The following is a 24,228-nucleotide window of genomic DNA, read 5'->3' as shown; positions in this document are numbered from 1 at the left end:
ACCAACAAAGAAGAAACCTGCTCCCGCTCCACCCACTCCAGCGAAGCCAATATAGTACGTAAATTGCGAGTGGACGACCGACCTTTGACGAACCCAACTTGAGGCTCCGCCACCAGTGAGGGCAAAATACCCGCCAACCGGTTGGCCAACAATTTAGCAAAGAATTTAGCTTCAGCATTCAACAAGGATATGGGGCGATACGAGGAGGCCCTTAATGGGTCCTTGCCGGGCTTAAGCAAAACCACAATCTGAGCAACCCGAAGAGAAGGCGGAAGAGCCCCCTCGCGTACCGCAGTGTTAAACACATCAACCAGAACTGGGGCCACGTCCGCAAGTAGAAGTCTATAGAATTCACTGCGAAAGCCATCGGGCCCCGCCGCCCTCTGCAGCGGAGAACTACCAAGAACCAGCGATAGCTCTTCAACTGTAAAAGGAGCCTGCAAACGCGCATTCTGAGCGTCTGTCACCACCGGCTGAGAGACCTGATCCAAATAAAGATCACCCGCCAACGCAGAAACCGGTGGAGCAGCATACAACTCCTGGAAATAATGGTGAAACACCGCCGCCATATCCTCATCTTTGTGGACCAAACCACCATCTGCCCGGCGGAGATGGAGAATTGGGGAAAACCCCTTAGCACGTCGAATCAAATTTGCCAAAAGCTTACCGCTCTTATTAGCATGCAAATACAGTTGAAATTTATAGTATGCCAAAGACTTCATAGCCCGATCATGTAATAGTTCCCGCAACGACAACTGCGAAGCCAATAATAACGCTCTATTGATTCCGGTGGGATGAGCCCCATAGCGGCGACGATCATCCTGAACCTGGCGCTCCAGCCGGAGCACCTGACGGTCGCGCCTTTTTTTCTTTCGGCTAGAGTAAGCAATGATCTCACCCCGCAACACCACTTTAGCAGCCTCCCAGTAAAGAAATGAGTCACCCCTATGAGACGCTTTACTATTTCTTTAAATAGATACTCATTCCATGATAGAGGAGATCATATTTCCTTTTTCAATTAGAGCTGCTATATCTAAAAACCATTACAATTTCCAAGCCCACAAGGCCTTTGTTCTAAGACTATTTTTGTATCTACTTTTGCTTATCTTGGAGTGCAGATTTGGAATGACCTCCCTATTCAAAACAAGAACATTCAATAAATATGGTTTGTTCAGAAAACATTTAAGTCCTTCTTGCCCAAGAAATTTTTAATGAATACTTAAAATCAAAAGTAATCTCAATTATTTTCTTGTTGATTGATGTTTTTTCCAGCGATTGTCTGGTTCTCTCTGTAAAATTTGTTATCCACATAGAACTTAATTGAATTTTTCAGAATATAAATAGTACATCGATATTACTGAAAACAAAAAGCATCTTTGTATCTGAGTGCAGTCTTAGGCCCAGATATACTAAAGCCAGCAATCGTCACTAAACCTGTTAACAGCTTTAGCGACAATCACATTTGCCGACCCAATGCAGAAAATGGCTCACCGCCTGGTTTTCTGCATGATTGCTCATTCCCCGATCCGACCATGCAAATAAAAATCGATTTAATATTAAAATGCCATGTAAACTAGTAGAGTGATTGATGCTCTAACGTGGCTTCCCGATGCACTAAAAGTGATCGCTTTTAGCAATCATAGAAACATAGAAATAGACGGCAGATAAGGGCCACGGACCATCTAGTCTGCCCACCCTAATGACCCCCCTCTACCTTTGCCCTGTGAATAGATCCCACGTGTCGATCCCATTTGACCTTAAAATCAGGCACGCTGCTGGCCTCAATCACCTGCAGTGGAAGACTATTCCAGTGATCAACCACCCTTTCAGTGAAAAATAATTTCCTGGTGTCACCTCTTAGTTTCCCGCCCCTGATTTTCCACGGATGCCCTCTTGTTGCCGTGGGACCCTTGAAAAAGAAGATATCGATGCGGCCCGTGAGATACTTGAACGTCTCGATCATGTCCCCCCTCTCTCTGCACTCCTCGAGCGAGTATAGCTGTAATTTGTCTAGCCGTTCTTCGTACGGGAGATCCTAGCTTTGGCATTTTATCTGAAGTCCCAGTGGATTACATTGACTTTTTTTTAATTCTAGTCACAACTATGAACTATGGGGAACAACACCTACTGTACACAATTGGGCAACAGAGCAGTCTGCTGATTCTTATCTAATACTCAACAATGGCCTTTTATGCAGTAGTTCCAGCTTCAGTGTCTCCTTGCACTACATCGCCACACTCAAAGCTGTTTACATATAGGTACTTCAAGCGCTTTTCTATCTGTCTTGGGTCAGTAGAGAATTAAATGACTTCCCCAGGGTCACAAGCAGCAGTGCAGGTTTTGAACCCACAACCTCAGGGGGCTCTAACCACTACATCACACTCTCCTTCATCATCGTCATATGAAAGTTGATTTGATATGCAAATGTCTATTGTATTATTCCCTGCCTCCTGTCATTAACTTCTAGCAACTGATGTCTGTAAGGAGTTTGTGCGATTGCTAAATTTAGATCTAATTTTACATAAAGAATCAGAGGATCAGGTTCATGAACTGAGTGCCTTATGATCCATGGATTTCAGGAGATCTATTTGTTTCTTTATGGCAACACTCAGGGCTCCTTTTATGAAGCCGCGTTAGCAGCTTTATTGCATGTGACTTTTTTTATCACGCGCTAACCCCCGCACTAGCCGAAAAACTACTGCCTTCTCAAGAGGAGGCGGTAGCGACTAGCGCGGCCGGCAGTTTAGCGTGCGCTATTACGTGTGTTAAACCGCTAATGCAGCTTTGTAAAGGGAGACCTCAATAACAGTTTTTGAGAAGGAATATTACCTAGCATAATATGAACTTGTAATGCAAGTCTGTCTCCTGTACTCAGAGTACAACTAACTAGTGTTTAGGTACACTAAATAACTGGAGTTTGATCTATCTTTGCAGAATTTCAAGACTATGGGCTCCTTTTACTAAGGTGTGCACGCAGGATACTACTGCACGCTACGCGGCTAGAAGTAATGCCAGCTCAATGCAGGCATTAAGGTCTAATGCGCGGGGAAATGTAGCATGTGTTAATGCCCTAACGTAGCCCTATATTTATAGACATGGCCTCCAAACATTTTGAAAGTCCCACAAAAAGGTATTTCAAAATGGCACAGAAGAGCTTATTAAGATCTTAAATCCTCATCTCAGTACATAATATCTGTTTCAACCACCGCTTTTTTAAAAAAATTTCTTTGATTTAATTACACATACAGCATTAACTTTGATAAGAAAATTAGTAATAATACAGCCAATTTTTATTATTGGAGTAATAATAGAACTAGAAAAATACCAAGTTAATACAGTAAAACCTTGGATTGCAAGTGTTTTGCATGACAAGCAAAACATTTTAAATTTTAACTTGATATACAAGCAAGGTCTTGCAATACAAGTACATACAGTATACACACATCACAACTGAGCCGATGATTCTTCTCTCTCTCTGCTGCTGTGGGAGTGTAGTGACTGTTCTAAATGAGCAAAGTCATGCAATACGAGTACATACAGTATATACGCATCACATCATCACAACTGAGCCGATGATTCTTCTCTCTCTGACGCTGCAAGAGTGTAGTGACTGTTCTAAATGAGTGAGGTCTTGCAATACAAGTACATAATTATGTATTAAAGTTTTTGGGTTGTGGAACAAATTGTCTGAGTTTCCATTATTTCTTATGCGGAAATTTGCTTTGATATAGGAGTGTTTTGAATTACAAGCATGTTTTTGGAACGAATTATGCTTGTAAACCAAGGTTTTACTGTATATAGTTCACTAAAGGGAGAACAAGTAAGAGGAAAAAAAAGAAACCCTTTCAGGACAGAGGGCAAAACTAGAAATTATTGTTAAAGAATAGAGCAGTTAAAATCAACTACTTTAATTATCGGACATGAGTTACCCTGAACTTTCCTAGTAGCAGCAGAGATCCTTCTAGGGAAAAAAAAAAATGCAGCTGCTCCGGGTCAAGAAATAATTATTTTGTTGGTAATTAATAAAACATTTACAGGGAAACTTCAACTGAAGGAGGCTCCCAAAGAAATATCTGGAAAAATATAAATTCTTTCACCCAAATAGGAAATCTGCTTTAAGTTGAAATAATCTCAAAATCATGCCCTTATCTTGAAGAAAAAAAAATTAAAAAAAATATATTACTAATGCAGCTTTACCAAGGGCTCCTTTTATCAAGGTGCGCTATGGGGGTTAGCGTGTCGGACATTTCATCACGCGCTAACCCCCGTGGCAAGCCAAAATACTAAGGCATTAGCGACTAGCGCGGCAGGCGGTTTAACGCGCAGTATTCCACGCATTAAACCCCTACCGCGCCTTGATAAAAGGACCCCCAAGAGTTTCAATTTCAGAAGATTCCAGTACCATCAAAATTCCTAGTTGTTCATATTCTTCCTCTTTTTTCTTTTCCAAAACAGTCCATTTTAGGAAATTAAGCTTTTGAATTGAAGGAATATTTGACTCTTGAGACTTTCAAAATGGAAACCAAAAATCTTGAGTCATAAATTTAGGTAAAGGAAAATTTAATAACCTTAAATTCAAGCTTCTAGTTTGATTTTCAATGTTTCGTAGAAAAAAAAAATTATCTGTAGCTTGTTGTTCATTGAGAGTTTTTACCTCGAAGAGATTTTGTTCAATCACTCCAATTTTTTTGATTTTGCTGTAATATTTGAGCTTCAACTTGATTCATCTTTAAAGGGAGCCCAAGTGTCATTGAGATAACGCTGGTACATACTGAATGCAGGTTCTCCGTTGCTGACCAGATAGAATCCAGGGTTACCACCGGCGGTTTGAGGAGTGGCTTGAGCCAACTTAATTGGAGCTGATCTTGTTCTGGCTGTGGAATTCCATTGCGGCTCGCCACTCCACCCAGCTCACCACTGCTCTCCATCAGTGCTCCTCCCTCATTCGTCCCCAACATGACCGACAAAGTTGTAACTTCTGCCTCCAAACCAGCAGGCTGCAACCGGTTCTCCCTCCCCTCCAATCTCAGGGGGCCCTCTAGTTGGAGCTGAGTCGTTACTGCGTTTCCAGGCACAGGGGGAAGGTCAGGTTCAGCTGGGCTCACCGAAAATTTGCTGTCTTTCCTGTGGCTCTGCCGCAGATATACCCGGCGTCGAAGAGACTGTATAAAAGAAGTCATTACAGTCTGGTGCGGAGAGGATGTAATAGACAGAGGTAGAGGGGTGATCCTCTGCCTTCCCCGTCTTTTTAGCATCAAATCGGAGAAACAGTAACTACATTGAGAATCGTATACTCGCCGGAACAGGAGCTCACAAATGCACATCCTGCTCTGTCGCCTCTTAACTTGTTCTCCTGTTTCAACTACTGCTCAATACTATAAGTGTGCTGTATAACATGGAAACAAATCACAATAGCAGACAAGACCCTAGGGCCTAACCAGTCTTCCCATTCATACCAACTACCTAGCTCTCCAATCTCTTCCTCTTCCCCCAGAGATCCTCCATGCTTGCCCTGGGTTCTCTTTCAATGACTCTGTTTATCTTCATTCTCTGAGCTCCTCATTCCAGAGCCTTCTTTCTGTTGAAAGAGAACTACAGAGTCCCTAGAGAAAAGGAATGATCAGGATAGGGTGCAGAGGCAACAGGAATTGTTTTTGCCTTCTCCTTCCCAGATGTGCTTGTAAGCTCACAGACAAACTGAAAGGAAGCATGGTGTCACCCATGTTAGATACTAATGAATCACTTGAGTAACTTGCACAGGGCAGTTCAACACAGAACAGAAATAATGCAAGTACTTTGCCCTTCCAAGAATGCACTGGGGTAACCTGAAGAGAGCAGGTGAGGGTGGTGCAGTGACAGAGCTACAACCTCAGCACCCTGAGGTCGTGGTTTCAAACCCCACGCTGCTCCCCGTGACCTTGGGCAAGTCACTTAAATCCTCCACTGTCCCAGGTACATTAGATCGATTGTGAGCCCACCAGGACAGATAAGGGAAACACTTGAGCACCTGAATGTAAACCACTTAGAATATAAGTGGTATATAAATGCTACAAATAGTAATAAAATAAATCTCTATTTCTATTTAAAGTTAGATGCTGGAATGATGCAAGCAAAGCACAAATTCTATAATGGCAGTTCAACACATGTTGGAAGCTACTATTATTCATCCGAGTCGAGATCTGGGAGATGGCTGCAGAGTTTTGCCACGAGAAAAGAGGGGAACAAGGATTCAGCAAACAATTGAGCAAGAAGAAAGTCAGGGAGCCAAACCAGAAAGCACACGGAGTTTGCGAGACAGCATGTCCCTTCTCCTCATCCTCAACACTGCCAATGGTCTCCTGCCACCTCTTCCTGCTGCTGGGCTATTTCTTTAGGCACAAAAAGCCCAGTGTCCCCGCCATTACTACCTCCTGTGAGATGTAATGAGAGAACGGGAAGAGTGTTCTTTCCGTTCTCCCTCAGTTCAGTCCCTGACCATATTCCTTTCAATATCAGAGCTGCCTAGAAAAAGTACGTTTTAAAAAAGGGACATTTTCAGCTCATGGTAGTCCATGCTTTCACAACCTCCTCCCCCTTTTCCATCCTTCTGTTGAGATTTCTTATTGACCCCTAATGATCACAAAGCTGGAAGAAAAGAGCAGACACCAGCAGCTACCCCCCAAAAAACTTACCCAGCCCAATTAGTAATATTATATCTCCCACCCAGTGATTCTTAGGCTCACTCAGTTGTGGGGGAGAGGCTGATAATTTTTAGATTTGAACTGTCAGCACAAAAAAATCTATTTTTACCCCCCCAGTCTCACCCCTCCTGCCACTTCCATCCCTTTCTTTACTTCTTAGTGCTTCTTCCCTGCAATCTGATCTTTCTTCTCAGAACCCTTTTCTCAGTAGATTTACCCTAGCAGCCCCCATTCTTCTCCCAGTCCTAATCTGTTTCTCTTTCTTCAGCCCATCTCTCACCCACTTCTTTGTATCACAGCCCATGCCCCTCCCCCATCCCTTCAACTCTATTCTCTCTTCCTTCAGCATTTTTTCTCTCACAACCTACCAGTGCCTGTGTCTATTCTTTCCTGCTTCTCTTATCACTTCCTCATTCTTTTCCCAGTGCCTCTCTCAGCACTTCTTCCCAGTGGCGTAGTAAGGGGGGGGAAGTCTGCCCCAGGTGCCATGTTGGTGGGGGTGCCGGTACCCCTCCTCCTCTACACCCACCGCCTCTTCCCACTCCTCCCCTTGCCACACATCTGCCCCCCTTCCCTTCCCCTATATCTCTAATTGTTCACCGCCATGAGCAACAATTTCAACGTGCCCCTCGCAACCATATCGTCTCTACAGCTGACATCACTTCCGGATGCCACACATAGGAAGTGAAGTCAGAGGGAGAGCCTACGGGATCACGAGAAGCACATTGCAGTTCTTGTTCTTCGTGCCAGTGAACAACTAGAGGTACAAGAGAAGGGGGCACACATGCGGCAGGGGGGGTTGAGGAAGGAGTGGGGGGGGGGGCGGTGATGAGGGCAGGGATGGGCGCCTCTCACCCTTGCCTACACCACTGCTTCTCCCCCTCTAAGCAAGCCAAAAGAGAAGAAGCCTGCTGCTCTCCTCTACACCCTGCTATTAGCCCATTATTCAGACATTCCCTAGCTAACCAAATAGGCTGCAGGGGGAAGGTAGAACCAATAGCTTAGGAGACGTCAACCTTCTGTCCTGCTTTCCCCTGCAGCCTATTCGCTGGCTAAGGGCTGTCTATCAATGATGTCTCCTAAGCCACTAGTCCTGCTTCCTTTGCAGCTTATTGACTGGATCAGGAATGTCTGACCAATAGGCTACAGGGGGAGGTGGGAGCAGTAGCTGCAGAGACACAGCATTACTTCCTGCTTTCCCCTACAGCTCTACATCAGGAAGATTTCAGCTCTGATGTCCAAGCAGTGCTGCTAAAAATTTTGGGACTGGTCTAGCACCCACCGAACTGGCGCCTATGGTGAATGCATGAACAGTCCCCCAGGGGAGATGGCAAGTGTCTGAATTCAGGAAAGCATGGACATCCCATGGAGGATCTGAGGGAGAGAAAGTTATTGTACAGGCTGGACATGGTTTAGATGGGTAGACCCAAGAGGCCATATGATCTTTTCCCACTGTCATGTTCCATATTTCTACAGTAAAATGGCAGAAAGACCATACAACACATCCAGCCTGCTCCACTTACATTCTTCCATTTTGGATAGATAAATGCTCAACTATGTCCCAACACCAACTCTTCTCTCATGACTTATTGCAGAGCCATGTATATATGTGGATGGGAGACTTATGTATTAACTAGTTGGGAAGAGGGGGAAGTGGAGGTGTAGAAGGCACAAGGTGAGCAAGTAAACAAGAAAAACAGTTGTGGGGCATTCTATTTGTGGAAGTGGTTTATACTGGGACTATTAAACTCTTGCTCTTGTTGGGGAGGGGGGGGGGGGCAGGTGAACAAACCCTGGAATGGGTTTCCACATTTATCAAAATTAAAGCACCATTAGGATGGAAGCCCAATAAATAAGGGTTACATACAATGTAATTGACCATCACCTGAACCTTTTTTGCCCAAAACACAATTCCAATGTGGTCTTTACTGCAAACCCTCTGCAGAGGAGGAGGAGGAGGAAGTAGTGAACCTCAAAGTATTTTCACTTTTCCTTTGTCTCCTAGATAGAGACTACTTTTAACTCTCCCTTTCATCAACTCCTTATTAGCTAGAAAACTTAACATTTCAATTGATCCTTCCATCTACCAAAAGGTGTAAAATGCAAGCACATTTTTAACTCACTACTTACCTACCTCACACCAAGACCTGGGACAATCTTCCAACAATTATCAAGACTGAACCTAGCTATCCCAGATTTTAAAAAGAAATTGAAGACTTTCCTTTTTGAGATTATATACTCCAGCAATACTTTTTTAAAAAATAAAAATTCATTATTAATTTTCCGAAGCTAACAAATGTGCAAAACAATATACATACAATAATCATCATAATAAGCACTTATAATCAATCAATAATAATATTGAAAAATAAAAACCCCTCTTCCTTCCAATTTTTCCATCAGGGAACAAAAACAACCAAAAGAGAAATCCCCCTCCCACCTTCCCCTGGATGTGTGTGTGTTAAAACAATGGAAAAGAAAGTAAAAGACAACTATAACGAAGCCACAAAAAGCGTCAATGGACCCCAAACTAACGTAAATAACTTAATATGCCCCAGCATGTCAGTGTTCATCTTTTCATACTTATAACAAAGGCATGTATTCGCCCACCAAAAGGTAAAACTAAGGCGATCCCAATTTTTCCAATTGCAAGTAACCATTTGCATGGCTATCCTGGTCATAATAAGAAAAAGCCTACATTTATATCGGTCCAATGGGGGGTTTAAGATGTAATATCATCCCACATATGACTACATCATATGTCAACAGAATCGATGACTCCAATATTATATTAATCTGTCCCCATATTGACTTCCAGAAGTTAAGTATCAAAGGAGAATAGAACAGCAGATGATCCAGTGTCCCTACATCAAGATGACAGTGGCAGCATCTATTAGATTTGGAACTATCTAATTTCTGCAAACAAACAGGGGTCCAGAAACTTCTATGTAAGTTCTAAAAATACCATGTTTGTCTCATAAATGCTGACGCCATACATCTCATCCTCCAAGTCCAAATTCGTGGCCATTGAGACGCAGAAATCTGCTGCTTAATCTCAATGCTCCAAATGTCTCGAAGACCAGTTTTTGGTCTCTTATTCAAAAAGTCAGATATTAATTTATACCACTGGGCGGCCTGATGTCCTAGGAAAGCTATCTGGAAACATAGGTCAAACTCCAGCAATACTTAACAAGTATGCTCTTCCAGAGCAACCTACACAGCATTTCACCCATAAAGAAACTGCAAGAGCTCTCGCCCCAAAGTCTACATAACATAATCGCACCAATCTACTTGAATGTAACTTAACCATTGTACTTCAGTCTGCTGTACTGTAATTCTAGCAGCTCAATGTTCCCCTCTATTGAATGATTAGTACATCTATGTCTGCTAATTCAAGTTTATTGTATATTTGATTAATCGCTTACTCAAATTTCTAAGCGATGAATGAACATATCATTAAAATTACATACAATTAAGGGGGCAGCAAAACAAGCAAAAACTAAACATACCTAATGTGTTAAATACTAATATTACAACATGTAAAAACAAGAGGAAAGGATGGGTAGATAAATACAAATTGCTGATAGAAAAGAAGACAATTATGGTAAAAAAAAAAAACAACAACAACAATAGGGAGGGAATAAACAATGAACCTTAACAAGGTTATGGAAATGAAATGAAACTCTTAGTCAAGCTTTTTAGTTTGCTCTTAAATGTATCTAAATTGTTTTCTCCTTTTAAGCAAATGGGAAGGGCGTTCCATGTTTGAGGAGCTGTAACAGAAAAAAAAAAAATAGAATGCCCCCGTGTATTAATAATTTTAAGTGAGGGAATAACTAATAAATGTTGATCATTAGACCTCAGTAATCTGGTTGGGGTACAGGGAATCAATGATTTGTAAATGAAAGCCGGAGTTTTATATAACAGAGACTTAAAGGTAAGCAGACTTAATTTATAGTGTATAGGATGTGCCACTGGGAGCCAGTGAGCTTTCTTAAGAAGGGGAGTGACATGATCAAGTTTCTTAGCTTTCATTATAAGTTTAAATTGAAGCATTTTGAATGATCTGTAAACGTCCAATTTCGTTTTGGGATATTCCCTTGAGTAGGGCATTGCAATCATCGATTTTTGAAATAACCAAGGAGTGAATCAGAATGTTAAGAGATTTTGGACATAGAAAGTTAGATACTGAACGGATTTGAGGAAGTCTGTAAAAGGTGGATTTAACAATATTACTAATACCTCATAGTAGCTAGTAAACTTCTTGATTTGTACTTCCCTTGAACCTAGATAGGCACAGAAACCCAGAAATGGAAGATTATATTATATTTTCCCAAGCTCCTCTAATAAACCGAGTAATAGGTACTCCAAAGTTTAAGGTTGGCCATATCCGACTGTTCCCTCATTAACACTTCTAAGCTGAGGGGTTCTGGGTTTCTCAAAGACCTTTCATTTCGGCAATATCAAAGGCTAGACGGGAGATGGGACTGTCTCAAGAGAATCAACTGCCGTGTACAGAAAAAAAAACCACAACCCAGGAGGGCAGATGCAAATGCAAATACCACGCAAGTGCTTAAAGTTAATATAGGTCCTTCTCCGGAGATAGCACCAAAATAAGACTTTGATGCATTAATATGGTTCGTTACAAGTTCCTAAAGGTCACAAGATATTAAACTTTAATTTCATATAGGAACTACTGGGCAGCCACCAGAGAAGTATCCAGAGCCCATTTTAGCCTTGCGTAGGGGCAAATTTCCGTAACTTTTAGACAAATCAGCCAGTTCGTATTATTCCGGTTCAGCTTTCAGTCTCTTGTTTACGTTAACCCCCCCCCCCCCCCCGCCCGTATAAATTCAGAGCAGAGTCCCCCGAAGACATTTTCCCCTGAACTTTGCATTAATGAGTTGCAGATCTGCTTCGGTTCCACTCTGTCCTTCAAGGAGAAAAAATGGTTTGTGTTAAAAAAAAAAAAAAAATTCAATGAAACCCTTCTTCCCGTAAATAAATTGCAAAAAATAAAAAAAAAGTTACGATTCTTCATTATTTCCCCAGTGATCGGCGCATCCAAGTTTGCTTACCAGTCAGAGCAGGACCACTGGAGCCCATGAACGGATCTGTGGACTCCCACCGTCCCTTCCGCTTGATTCCTGTTAACGTAGCCCAAGGAAAAAGTGCACTGGCTGTATCCAGGAGAAACCACCCAAGTGCCTGCCCCAGCCCAGCCCGGCTTGTGTCTTTGAGCAGAGCCTTTTTCTCTTTATAACCGCTTCAGATCACTGCCTGCAGCACATGTCAAAGCATCAGGGGAGGGCAGGTTCAGTGGTAAAACTTGGGCTGGACTTTTGCCTGAAGAGCTGGACTGCGTTGCTGCTGAGCTAATAGCCGAGAGAGTTGGTTGGTACCCATTAGGGGGGGGGGGAGGAGACTGAGACCATCTGACTGGCAAACAGGACCCAGTAATTTTTCACCTCTCATCCTTATTCCCCCCTCCTCAACGACGAGGAATTAACTCATTCTCGGGGGAAAGAAAACAAATTAGGAACGTTTTTCTCTGCCATCTATACGCCCGGGAGATGATTCTGAAGGGACAAAGTTCTACAGGGAAATTCCTTCCTACATACAGGGACACATGACAGCTCTAGATTCACTTTGACGCTGGCATTTATAAATTATAGCTGCCAACATTAATCCAGATGTCCGGAGACTAGTTAAAGATCAGAGGCTGCCAAAGAACATAATCTACTTTTTTATTATTATTATTTTGATCCAGCAAGGAAGGAGACGGGAAGGATGTGGATGTGTGGTTTATACAGAACTAGAACAATTAATGTAGCCTTAATGCCTGAGAATCATTTGAACTGCATTTGTGCCGTCCACTTTGATCCACCTGCAAATTAGGCAACACGGTTATCTCGGAGGTGAAATCTGAGAGAAATGTCAAAAGGTTACCCTCTGGTTGCTTGCCAAAATTAAATAATTCAACCATCATGCTTTGATATAAGGAGTATATCAAGAATCTAATAAAATATGAGTTTTAAACCAGAAAGTTCAGCTGGGATTATAAATTGCCAGATTGCTTTACATCTAATAATTTGAGTTTTATATAATAGCTTTGTTGAACACAAAGCCAGAGCAGAACAGTTTAGAAAAGTGGTGTGTTCAGGGTCACCCAGAGCAGTGGTTCCCAAGCCCGTCCTGGAGGACCTTCAGCCAGTTGGTTTTTGGGATAACCCTAATGAATATGCATGAGAGAGATTTGCATATAATGGAGGTGACAGGCATGCAAATCTGCACCATGCATATTAGGGCTATATTGAAAACCTGACTGGCTGATGGTTCTCCAGGACAGGGTTGGGAACCACTGACCCAGAGAATCAGGGCATTGTGCTGGAGAGGACTTATTTAATTATTTCAGGAGCCCAAACAATTGTTTTGCTACTTGGAGATGAGTAGGAAAAAGTCCCTTGATCAGGAACTAGTCAGTGGAACAGGAAAGCCTTGGATTTATTTCCCAGGACATACTGTATTCCAGTGGCATACCTAGCATATATGACAACCGGGCCCATCATTTTTTTTACATTCTCCCCCCCCCCAATCGGAATGAAAAACATGATTTTTAGTAACAATCCACACCACACATGAATACCTAGGAAAAGGCAGCATCTTACATACCACAGTGAATAGTACATCAATAAACCCATTGTAAAATTAAACAAGCCAGACTAGTACAGATCAATCCTACACAGTCAATCCTAACAGAAAACCATGTCTTTTTGAACACACAGGACACAGAAAACACCTTCGCCTAGTATGAACATAAGAACATAAGCAGTGCCTCTGCTGGGTCAGACCAGGGGTCCAACATGCCCAGCAGTCCACTCACGCAGCAGCCCATCAGGTCCAGGACCTGTATAGTAACCCTCTATCTGTACCCTTCTATCCCCTTTTCCTTCAGGAAAATGTCCAATCCCTTCTTAAACTCCAATACCGTACCCTGTTCTATCATGGCATCTGGAAGTGCATTCCAGGTGTACACCACCCGTTAGGTGAAGAACTTCCTAGCATTGGTTCTGAATCTGTCCCCTTTTAATTTTTCCGATTGCCCTCTCGTTCTTGTAGTTTTCGAAAGCTTGAAGAATCTGTTCCTCTCCACTTTCTCTATGCCCTTCGTGATTTTCTAAGTCTCTATCATATCACAAACTAACCCCTCCCCCTTTTACAAAACTGTACTGTGGTTTTTAACCACGGTGGTAACAGCTCAGATGCCAACACATTTACAGTTTTGTAAATGGCGAGATAGAATAAAAATACGTAGACAAAGGTTAAAGTGAAGCACCAAGAAGCTGGACTCTGCATACAATGCAACATCACAGAAACAGCAATGCATCTCATCTAAAGCAAAAAATAAATAGAATTTTTTTCTACCTTGTCTTCTCTGGTTTCTGCTTTCCTCATCTTTTTGTCACTCTCTTCCTTTCATCCACTGTCTACCCTCTCTCTGCCCCTTCTATATGGCATCTTCTCTCTTTCTATTCCCATTCTAGAAACTTTATGCATCCCCCTTCCATGTCTCCCTTCACCCCATTAGTCTGGCATCCATCTTCTTCCCTTCCCTCCTCCAATGGTCCGGCATCTCTCCTCTCCTCTTCTTCCCTTCCCTCTCCCACACCCACATGGTCTGGCATTTCACTCTCTCCTCTCCCTTCCCCCCACTTCCATCAGCATCTGCCCCCTTTCTCTCCCTCCAACCCAATTCCATGCAGTATCCTTCCTCCTTATGTCTCTTTCCCCGCAATTCCATCAGCATCTGCCTCTTTCTCTCCCTTCACCACGCTTCCATACCACCCTAACTCCCTTTCTCACCCTCCACACCCTTCCATACCACCCTGACCCCTTTCTCACCCTTCACCATGATTCCATACCACCCTGACCCCCCTTCTCACCCTCCACACCCTTCCATACCATCCTGACCCCCTTTCTCACCCTTCACCATGTTTCCATACCACCCTGATCCCCCATTCTCACCATCCACACCCTTCCATAACACCCTGACCTCCTTTCTCTCCCTTCATCACCCTACTATGCTCCTTTCTTTCTCCATCCCAAATCAGCAAGGTTCTGCGATGACTGCTTCTGCTCCGGATGGAAGAGGTAAGTGACGTCACGGGGGCTGGGCCGGCAGACGCTAGGAGTTGCGGCAAGATCCCGCGATGACTGCGGCTTCCGGTCCACACCATCACCTCCACTCCCTGACGTCACTTGCCTCTTCCGGAACAGAGGCGGTAGACGGCACAGTCATCATGGGACCTTCGTTCACTTAAGTGCGGCTGCCAACTCTGCTCTGTTATAAGTATGGCAGCCGTGCCGAGGTGCCATTTGGAGCAGCACGGGAGGTTCCAGATCCGGCCAGCTGTGCACCCCCTTGGAGCGTGCACCCGGTGCGGATCGTCCCCCTTGGTACGCCACTGCTGTATTCGATCACTCTCATTCTGTATGTAGATATACAGTATTGTAAACCGCCTAATACAGGGGTGTCAAAGTTCCTCCTTGAGGGCCACAATCCAGTCGGGTTTTCAGGATTTCCCCAATGAATATGCATGAAATCTATTAGCATACAATGAAAGCAGAGCATGCAAATAGATCTCATGCATATTCATTGGGGAAATCCTGAAAATCTGACTGGATTGCGGCCATTGAGGAGGGACTTTGACATCCCTGGCCTAGTAGGAATTAGATGGTATAGAAATTTTAAAAATAAAATCCTGGATGTTTTAAACAGAACATTTTTGAACTGACCTATGTTTTCATGACATCTGCCCTTAAAACAATTTATAAAGTACACTGAATATATACATTTAACACTTTATTTTGTTCTGAGTTTCCTTGTTGAAATTTGAGAGTTATTGCAGTCACTCTCCACATTTTCTAAAGTTAAAATCCAATAAATGTAATTAGGGGTCGGAAATCTCAAAGCCTTAGGTCTTGGATTATTATGTCATAACATTTTATGGAATGAATTATAGCTGCCAGGGTTGTAATTCTAACACGGATTCATCTAATTTTGTACAAAACTATAAGGAATTCCCCCCCCCCCCTAATTTAATGGTTTATGAGTACACCTGAACTTCTGCATTTTGTTCCCACCTGAGATCAATAAATCCCTACTCGCTATTGGTCTGTAGTCCTAAAACCTGATTCTGTATCTAACTGCAGGATATGTCCAGCGTCCAGCTCAGAGGTTCTATTTAGATTCCCACCCCTCCCCCTCCCCTCACTCCAGAGTCACAGTGCTTCTATGACTTTCCCCTTTCACTGGCTGGCTGCCGTCATCAGACATAATTCCCAGGGCTACAGAGCTAGAATAGACCGTGATACCTTCAAAGGACCAGCAATAAGATGTTGGAGTTCTCAAGCTTTTGTCCCACACAATTGTCCCTTTTTTAGATATTATCTGAAGTCATTCACAACCCTCCTGTACATTAGATCATATTTTATTACTTAATTGCAGGTGAGCAAAATTAAAGCTATTTTTTCCCCACAAACTGTTCTGCATCTTCTTTTTCCTGCACACTGTCTTGCCATGCACAGCTGCATATATTAATTTCTTCATTATTTGTTTATGGTGATCCTTGGGGTACAGCCCTCAGGGATACACTATCACTTTAAAGGGGGAACTTTTCCCATTCCTTAATTATATGTAGCCAGTATTACTCTGCTGTCCTGACATGTCCTGGGAGAAAGCTATTTCCCATCTACACAGATCTTCATCCTATGAGTTCATAGAAAGCCATCATTATCTGATTCTCTGTTCTTCGGCAAACGTCCCTACTGTATTTTTCTTTAACAGGGTTTGCACGACTTGCAATTAAACAATTGTGAAGACATTTCAGAATACTTTGTCACTATAAGAGGGAACACTAGACCTGAACTACTTCTAGAACAAAGACAGAGTAATAGCTTCATGGTAATTATGACAAGACAGATGTCAGTAGTTAGCCTGCCGCCAAACTGGAGAGACCTTAGCTTTAAAAGTCAAGTCCAGTTTCAATGATCACTGTCTTTCCATTATTTTCCCAATAACTGAATTGAGGCTTACCGGCCTGTAGTTTCCTGCTTCATCTCTACAACCACTTTTGTGAATAGGGACCACATCCGCTCTTCTCCAGTGCCGCAGAACTTCTCCCGTCTCTAAAGACTTACATAGAAACATAGAAGATGACGGCAGATAAGGGCCATAGCCCATCAGGTCTGCCCACTCTACTGACCCACCCCCAAGTCTACTATCCTAGGGATCCCACTCCTGGTGACAGGTTCACTTGGCTTAACCCTCTAAGGGATCTCACATGGGCATCCCATTTGCTCTTCGTTCACTTTCACATCCTATCTCAAGTATCTGTTTCGGTCTCTGCCCGCCTTCCAGGCCGACTTGCCCGCCTCCCGCCAGGTTGCATTTGGGCAGCTGGTCGAGGCTCTGTCCCAGCTGCGCCTCCATCTGTTTCACGCAGCGTATGATGCATTTGAGTTCTTGTCTTGTGTCTCCACTTTTGCGGTAGCCATGCGCCGGTTGGCGTGGCTCCGGCTGGTTGACATGGATCCTAACTTCCAGGATCGCCTGGCCAACCTGCCCTGCGTTGGGAACGAGCTATTCGATGACTCCATCGAGGCCGCTACTAAGCGCCTTTCGGAGCATGAGAGGTCTTTTGCTTCCCTGATGAGGCCCAAAGCGAAGCTGACTCCTTTGAGGCCCTATCGGGCTCCTTCCCGGAGGTACCCCCAGAAGTCAACCCGGCATTTTCGCGCCCGCCCCGAGGCGTCAGCAGTCGCACCCCCGGGCTTTGCCAAAATCTCTGCCACCGGCCGCGGCTAAGCCTTCCCTGTCTTTTTGACGGTCTCCGCGGATGGGAGCGGGCCCCCTCCGCGCTGGTATCGGCACCCCTTCCCATCTCAGAGCCTTTTACCCCTGTTGGGAGCGCATCACATCGGATGCATGGGTCCTGGGCGTGATTGCCTCTGGATACACTTTGAATTTCCGGGAGTTGCCTCCAGACAGTCCGACTTACTGAACAAATTTTTAAGAGGACCCACCAGAACCTCTCGGAGCTCCCTCAATATCCTGAGATGGATCACGTCTGGTCCCATAGCTTTGTCCACCTTCCCACTACTATTTGGAGAATCATTCCAGGTGGGATAGTCAGTTTGGCTAAGCAGTTCTACAAAATGTATTCTCTAATTAAATGCCAACTTCCCTCCAACCCTTTTGATTTTGCCAGGCTCATGGTACTTATCCATAAATCTAGGGTTACCACACGTCCGGATTTCCCTGGACATGTCTGGGGATCCTGATGGCTTTTCAAAACCTGGCACTTTCTCCGGGTTTTGGAAAGCTTCCTGCAACATCGAATCAGGAGGAGGCATCCGCACATGCACGGACGCAATGCGGTGATGTCACGCGCACACATGCACATACATGTGTGATGTCATCGTGTTGCATCTATACATGCAATCTGGGGTAGGGCTGGGGGGCGGAATGGGGCGTGGCCCAGATGGAATGGGCGTGGCCATGGGATCAGATTTTCCTTTGGGAAACTCTGGTAACCCTACATAACTCTCTTTTCAGAGGCATGACCCTGGCAGCTTGGGATTCCCACATGTGTGCTTGTCCTCAGAGAAAGCATAGTTCCTCACCTGTAGTAGTTGCTCTCCAAGGATAGCAGGCATATATTCTCACAACCCTCCCACCTCCCCTGGTTGGCTTCTTAGTTATCTTACTGAACTGCAGGTCCTGCAAACCAGTGTCGGGTGGGAAAGCACCAGCATGCACATGGTATGAGCAGTCAAAGATTTTTAAAGTGATAGTACTCTTTTTGGACTGTCCATGCCAGGTTCTGCTCCAGGTGAGTAACTATGCTATGCAATTACTCTGGTTAATTGCTGAATCCTAGCACTTAACCAGCCAAGTACCGAATCTGCCCCCACTTAGGCGCTAAATGGGTAAGTGCTGCTGAAAATTAGCAGTTAACCCTGAACAAGCAATTTAACCAGCAAGGAGTTGTTTCTGGCCAGTTAAGTTCCTTTGAATATTGACCCCTGTATGTGCAAAAAAGCATAGATACACACATCCAAATCCAGGTGCCAATACAGTTTTCTTGTGCACTAAAATGCTGCAGTGTTGACAAAATTGGTATTTGCAAAAATTGCATATTGGCACTTTGACTTTCATGTACAGATGTACACATGTACTGGAATGCTATAGTATTGCAAAATTGTATATGCAAAATTCCAGCACATGCACAGATACACATATGCAACTCTGGGTGCTGATAAAATGTTGTGCAGCACATGATAGCTGCCACTAGCCCAGACCTTTGCATGCATCCAGCATGCCTTCCCCATTTTACTGCACCTTTTTCTTGCAGAAATCATTTGCATTCACTTTGCTTACTGCATTGGGAAGCAGAATTTTAATGCAGAGTCCAAATGCATGGCTTTATGCTTCAGCCCCTAAGTGTTCTGTTTAAAGTTGAAATATGAGTATTACATACATATACACAGAGAAACAGTTGATTTCTCCCTGTCTTATTCTTAGCTCTCTTTTCTTTTTTCTACTATATATGGATAATAATTCCTCCTATATTTTTGCTTTCTCTTTGATCCAAGTTATTTATATACTGCCTATCAATGGAGTCTGTCTAAATCAGGGGTGTCAAAGTCCCTCCTCGAGGGCCGCAATCCAGTCAGGTTTTCAGGATTTCCCCAATGAATATGCATGAGATCTATTAGCATACAATGAAAGCAGTGCATGCAAACAGATCTCATGCATTCATTGGGAAAATCCTGAAAACCCGACTGGATTGCGGCCCTCAAGGAGGGACTTTGACACCCCTGGTCTAAGTGATTTTCACATGCAGGCACTCAAGCATTTTTCCCTAAATGTCCTGGTGGGCTCACAATCTACCTAATCTATCATCCTCTCCAGATTGGACTATTGCAACTCTATCTCTTAAGCCTAACTAAGAAAAACCTCCACAGACTCCAACGGATTCAGAATGCCGCGGCCAAGCTCATCTTCGCTAAAAGTAAATTTGACCATGTCTCCCCGCTCCTGGCCAAGCTCCACTGGCTTCCGATAATCGCCAGGGTCCACTATAAATGCACCTGTTTAATTTTCAAAATCCTATATGGTATCCTCCCTCCCTTTATCCCTCTTTCTTGGAATTCCTCAAACCCTAATACCACCAGATCCTCCCACAAATTAAAACTATCCTTCCCCTCGCTAAAAGGCATTTCCCACACAGGAAAGCTAGGGACCTCCCTCCACTTCAAAATCACTGAGCTCTGGAACAACCTTACCTCCCCTCTTCGGAACTTGAGCTCTCTCCAAGTTTTCTGCAAACATCTGAAAACCTGGCTTTTCTCAAAAAATGTAAGTCTCCCTCCAACTTAGGAATCAAGGAAACTCTTATATCTTGGCATCCCAAGTCCTGTAAATTTTCTTCACACTTCTACCTCTAACCCTCTGTTGTAGTTCCTTCCTATTTCTCCTACTGTAAACTGCGTCAAGCTCTACGAACGTGGAGATGATGCGGTATACAAACCTAAGGATTAGATTAGATTAGATTTAGTGACTTGCCCAGGGTCACAAAACTGCCTTTCACCTGTGCTGAGCTGGTAGCAGTCTAATTCCAATATGATCTACCTTTTGTGGGTTTTGTTGGTTTGAAGAAAGCAAAAAAAGAGTAGAAGTTACCAGAATGTAAATTGCATTGCATTGATCTACCAATGAAAAGGGGTGAACTACATCTAAGCAAATATTATTGGTCGGGCAGACTGGATGGACCATTTGTGTGTTTATCTGCCGTCATCTACTATGTTACTATGTTACTGAATAATGTTAATACACAGATGAGAAAGCTGCATTTCCCAGACTTTGGGCTAGATTCAGAAAGCAAATCGATCTGCGCTTGCAAATGAGGGGAACAGCATGCAAAGTAGGCAGTGATGCGGTTCACAACCCAAATTTTGCAAACCAATTGGGCTGGCCGATCAACCGAAGAAGCGACTGCTGGGGACCAGTCGCAAACGTCCTTTCCCATTCTCCAGCTCCATTGCCGCCCTGCTCTCTGCCTTCTCCTGCCTTTCAGCCCCGACTTTCAGCCTCGCTGCCCCAAACTCCCCCTGCTCTCTGCCACCCAGACTGATCTCTGCTGCCCCGACTCTCCTGCTCTCTGCCTCCTTCCCTGCAGTGCGAGCCCGCGTGTTTAAAGCGCTACGCAGTGCAGCCCCGCTTTAAACACGCGGCTCGCATTGCAGGGAAGGCGGCAGTGAGCAGGAGAGTCAGGGCCAGTGAGTTTTAGCCGAGCTTCCGATCCAATCCCCATCACATGAAACCCAGCAGCAATAGAGAAAGGGGCTCTTGTGCATGGAGAGCGCCTGGTGCTCATCCCAAGCAAACTGTTGCAAACTTTTTGATCGACAGGGAGCCTGAGTTCGAACAGGGGGAGTTTTAGCCGAGGCTGCCGCCAGGGATCGCCCTTCTAGACAACAAGTTGAAGAGGCAGGAGAGTTGGGGCCCCCCCCCCCCCAAAAAAACCCCAAAACAAAAAAACGCAGCAAAAACGAACACGAACGCTTGCGCAGACCATCTACACAGGGAAAGCAGATGGTCTGCGCATGTGTCAGAATCGCACACTAGCAATCCATGTCGGTGAATGGGGGCGTTCCTCCAATCGCCCTCATTAGAATATTGAATCCATTGGACTAAATCCATTGGACCTGCCCAGATCGTCCACGGATCGGTTACGATCGGGCAGGTTAGTGAATCTAGCCCTTTGTATTCTATATGTAATGAGTGATTATCCTTCCTTCCTATATGTGCCAGTCCAGAGGGGTGTGCACTGCTGCTGGGCCCTCCAATGTATATTTCTGTATCATCAGTGATAATGGCATAGTTCAGGGTTGCACAGGGATATTGGCTCGTGATGCTGCAGGGCAGATAAAGGTCCCTTCAGTGCTCTGCTCTTATAGCATCACACGGCTTCAAAGCAAAAGTTAAAAGTAGCTTTTGTTGAAATTCTATAACTTTTGTGCATTCTCCAGAGGCATTTAGATTTCAAAGCTTAAATATACTCTTTTTTTTTTTTTTTACAGATCTACTAAACCTATTTCTAGGGCTCTTTTATATTGATAATTATCAGGATTCAAAGCTGGTATTACACTGAGGCATCTAAGCACAAAGGCCCTGATTCTATAAAGTCTGCCTAGGTTAGTTAGGAACTGATATCAACGCTTAACTTAATCTAATCAATAGGTTTAATTGGTGCCGATATTAGGGCTCAACACCTCACAGTTGGCTTTACTTTGGCTTTCTAATTGAAAGTTAGGCACCTAGGCCACAAATTTGGTCTTGGAGGTTGAAGTGTACAAGGTCAGCATCTATGAGACAAACTTGGTTATTTTTATTGTATAGGATTTTTTGGACCCCAGTTCGTTTACAAAAGTTAGATAATTCCAGGTCTAATAGATGTTGGCATTGTCATAATGATATAGGGACTTTGAATCATCTGTTATATTATTGTCCTTTGATACTTAATTTCTGGAAATCAATTTGGAGACAAATTAATCTTATTCTTGATTCAGCAATTCCCCTAACATATGAAGCCATAATCTTTGGTACGCTTTTACATGTCAAGCCTTCTTTGGATAAATATAAAAGTCAATTTTTTATGATAATGACGTGAATAGCTATCCAATTGATTACACATAATTGGAAGAGATATGATAGACTAAATTACATGTTTTGGTGGACAAATGTTTGTACCATGTATAAATATGAAAAAATGAATGCAGAGTGTTTGGGGTTTAGCAGTACATTTAATAGTGTGGAGTCCATTGACTATATTTGTAACATCATAATAATTGTAATGTATTTATTTATTTATTTATTTTTTAGGTTTGTAGAATTCCTTACACATCCAGGAGAGGGAGGGGGGAGGGAAAGATATTTTGTTTATTAAAATACTTAATTATAATATTATAATTACATAATTTGTCTTATTGTAGTAATTTGGTAAGAGGGGGAGAAAATGATTGTTCTAAGTATAAATTGTATGTTTAATAATGTGTTTTATGAAATATTTATGTTCAGATAATTGTATTGCATTGTCAAAGTTTAAAAATCAATAAAGATTTATTTAAAAAAATAAATAAATAAAGTTAGACACCTAATTTGAAAAACTTGATTCTACAAAAAGTAGGCACCTAGCCCAAAGCGCCTGCCTAAATGTGGGTGTGATGAGGGGGCTAACTTTAGGTAAAGAAAAACCCTGGCATAAATTAGGGCCACCTAAATGTTAGGATGCTAACCGAGATTCTATAATGGATGCCTACATTGTATAGAATTGGTGCCGATATTAGTGCCTAACTTTAGGCGGACTTTGTTGAATCAAGGTCAAAGTGCTGGAGACCTTCCTTGGAAAATTATTTATTATTTATTTTAAAAAATTTTATACCGTCAAAAATCTCAGCAGCTGTTTCCATAATAACATGCATAAAAACATAAAAATACACATACACTGGAACACAGTAATCCAAGACCGTCTTACATATTGCTAATGACATTTTAAAAATACCCTTAAAAATACTTGCAACAATTACTCATCAACTACAGTAAAGGGAAAGCAGAACAATTTCAAGGGAATAATTGTCATACCGTATCATAGATAAGTATCAATGAATAGCTTAGTTGTAAGTAGTTTTTAAAAAAATAGAATGTTCCACACATAATCTTATTTGACCGGATAAGTCATTCCACAAAAACACCCCAGCAATCATACACATTTTCATTTTTGTAGATATATATCTTATATTCATAGTTGATTGACATACTAACTTCATATTATCAACTGATTGCAGAGCTTTACCGGGTCTGTACATCTCCCAGAGATACTGGAACCAATATAGTACTGTTCAATGCAAAGTTTGGTGCACCAAAGATAATACTTTAAAATAAATCCTCCGTTCGATCGGTAACCAATATAGACTTTTTAATACAGGGGTAATTAGATTTTCAAATACAGTAAACCCCCGCGACTTCGTGGTTTGCGAATCGCGGACTCAGTAATTCATAGTATTTTCCGACTGCCTCTTCCTGGTACTAAAGTCAGGTTACGCCAATCAGGAGCTGCTTTTACATGCTATCTGGTGTGTCAAAGCAGCTCCTAATTGGTGTAGCCTGACTTTAGTTCCAGGAAGAGGTGGTCAGAAAATACTGAGAATGATTTTTGCACCCGCCAGCGCCCCAGCTGCCCTCTCCTGCCTTCGATCAGCTCCTAAACTGCATTTGTGGGTTTTGAAAATTTGCGGGTGTTCCTGGACATTGGGAAGAATAACCTGAATCACAGTTACCAGATGCTAGGGTCTACCATGAGGATTAGTGCCCAAGAAAATGATCTGGGTATCATCGTAGACAATACGATAAAACCTTCCGTTCAATGTGCAGCAGCATCCAAAAAAGCAAACAGGATGCTAGGAATTATTAAAAAAGGGATGG

The 24,228-nt window shown here is 43.1% G+C and overlaps 1 protein-coding gene across 1 annotated transcript in view; it reads right to left on the bottom strand.

Moving 5' to 3' along the window:
* CITED1 (Cbp/p300 interacting transactivator with Glu/Asp rich carboxy-terminal domain 1) overlaps window positions 1-24,228 on the bottom strand; it is a 40,449-nt gene that overhangs the window by 6,970 nt on the left and 9,251 nt on the right. The window contains exons 2-3 of the mRNA XM_033944007.1: window positions 15,956-16,055; window positions 11,759-11,935 (exon numbers count right to left, since the gene is read on the bottom strand). Coding sequence (XP_033799898.1) covers window positions 11,759-11,935; window positions 15,956-16,055 — 277 coding nt within the window. The remainder of the gene's footprint in view (window positions 1-11,758; window positions 11,936-15,955; window positions 16,056-24,228) is intronic.

This window comes from Geotrypetes seraphini, chromosome 5 (genome assembly GCF_902459505.1).
Source record: "Geotrypetes seraphini chromosome 5, aGeoSer1.1, whole genome shotgun sequence".
Lineage (NCBI taxonomy): Eukaryota > Metazoa > Chordata > Amphibia > Gymnophiona > Dermophiidae > Geotrypetes > Geotrypetes seraphini.
The sequence above is the reverse complement of the archived record's forward strand: the minus strand, read 5'-3'. Positions and strand labels throughout refer to the sequence as shown.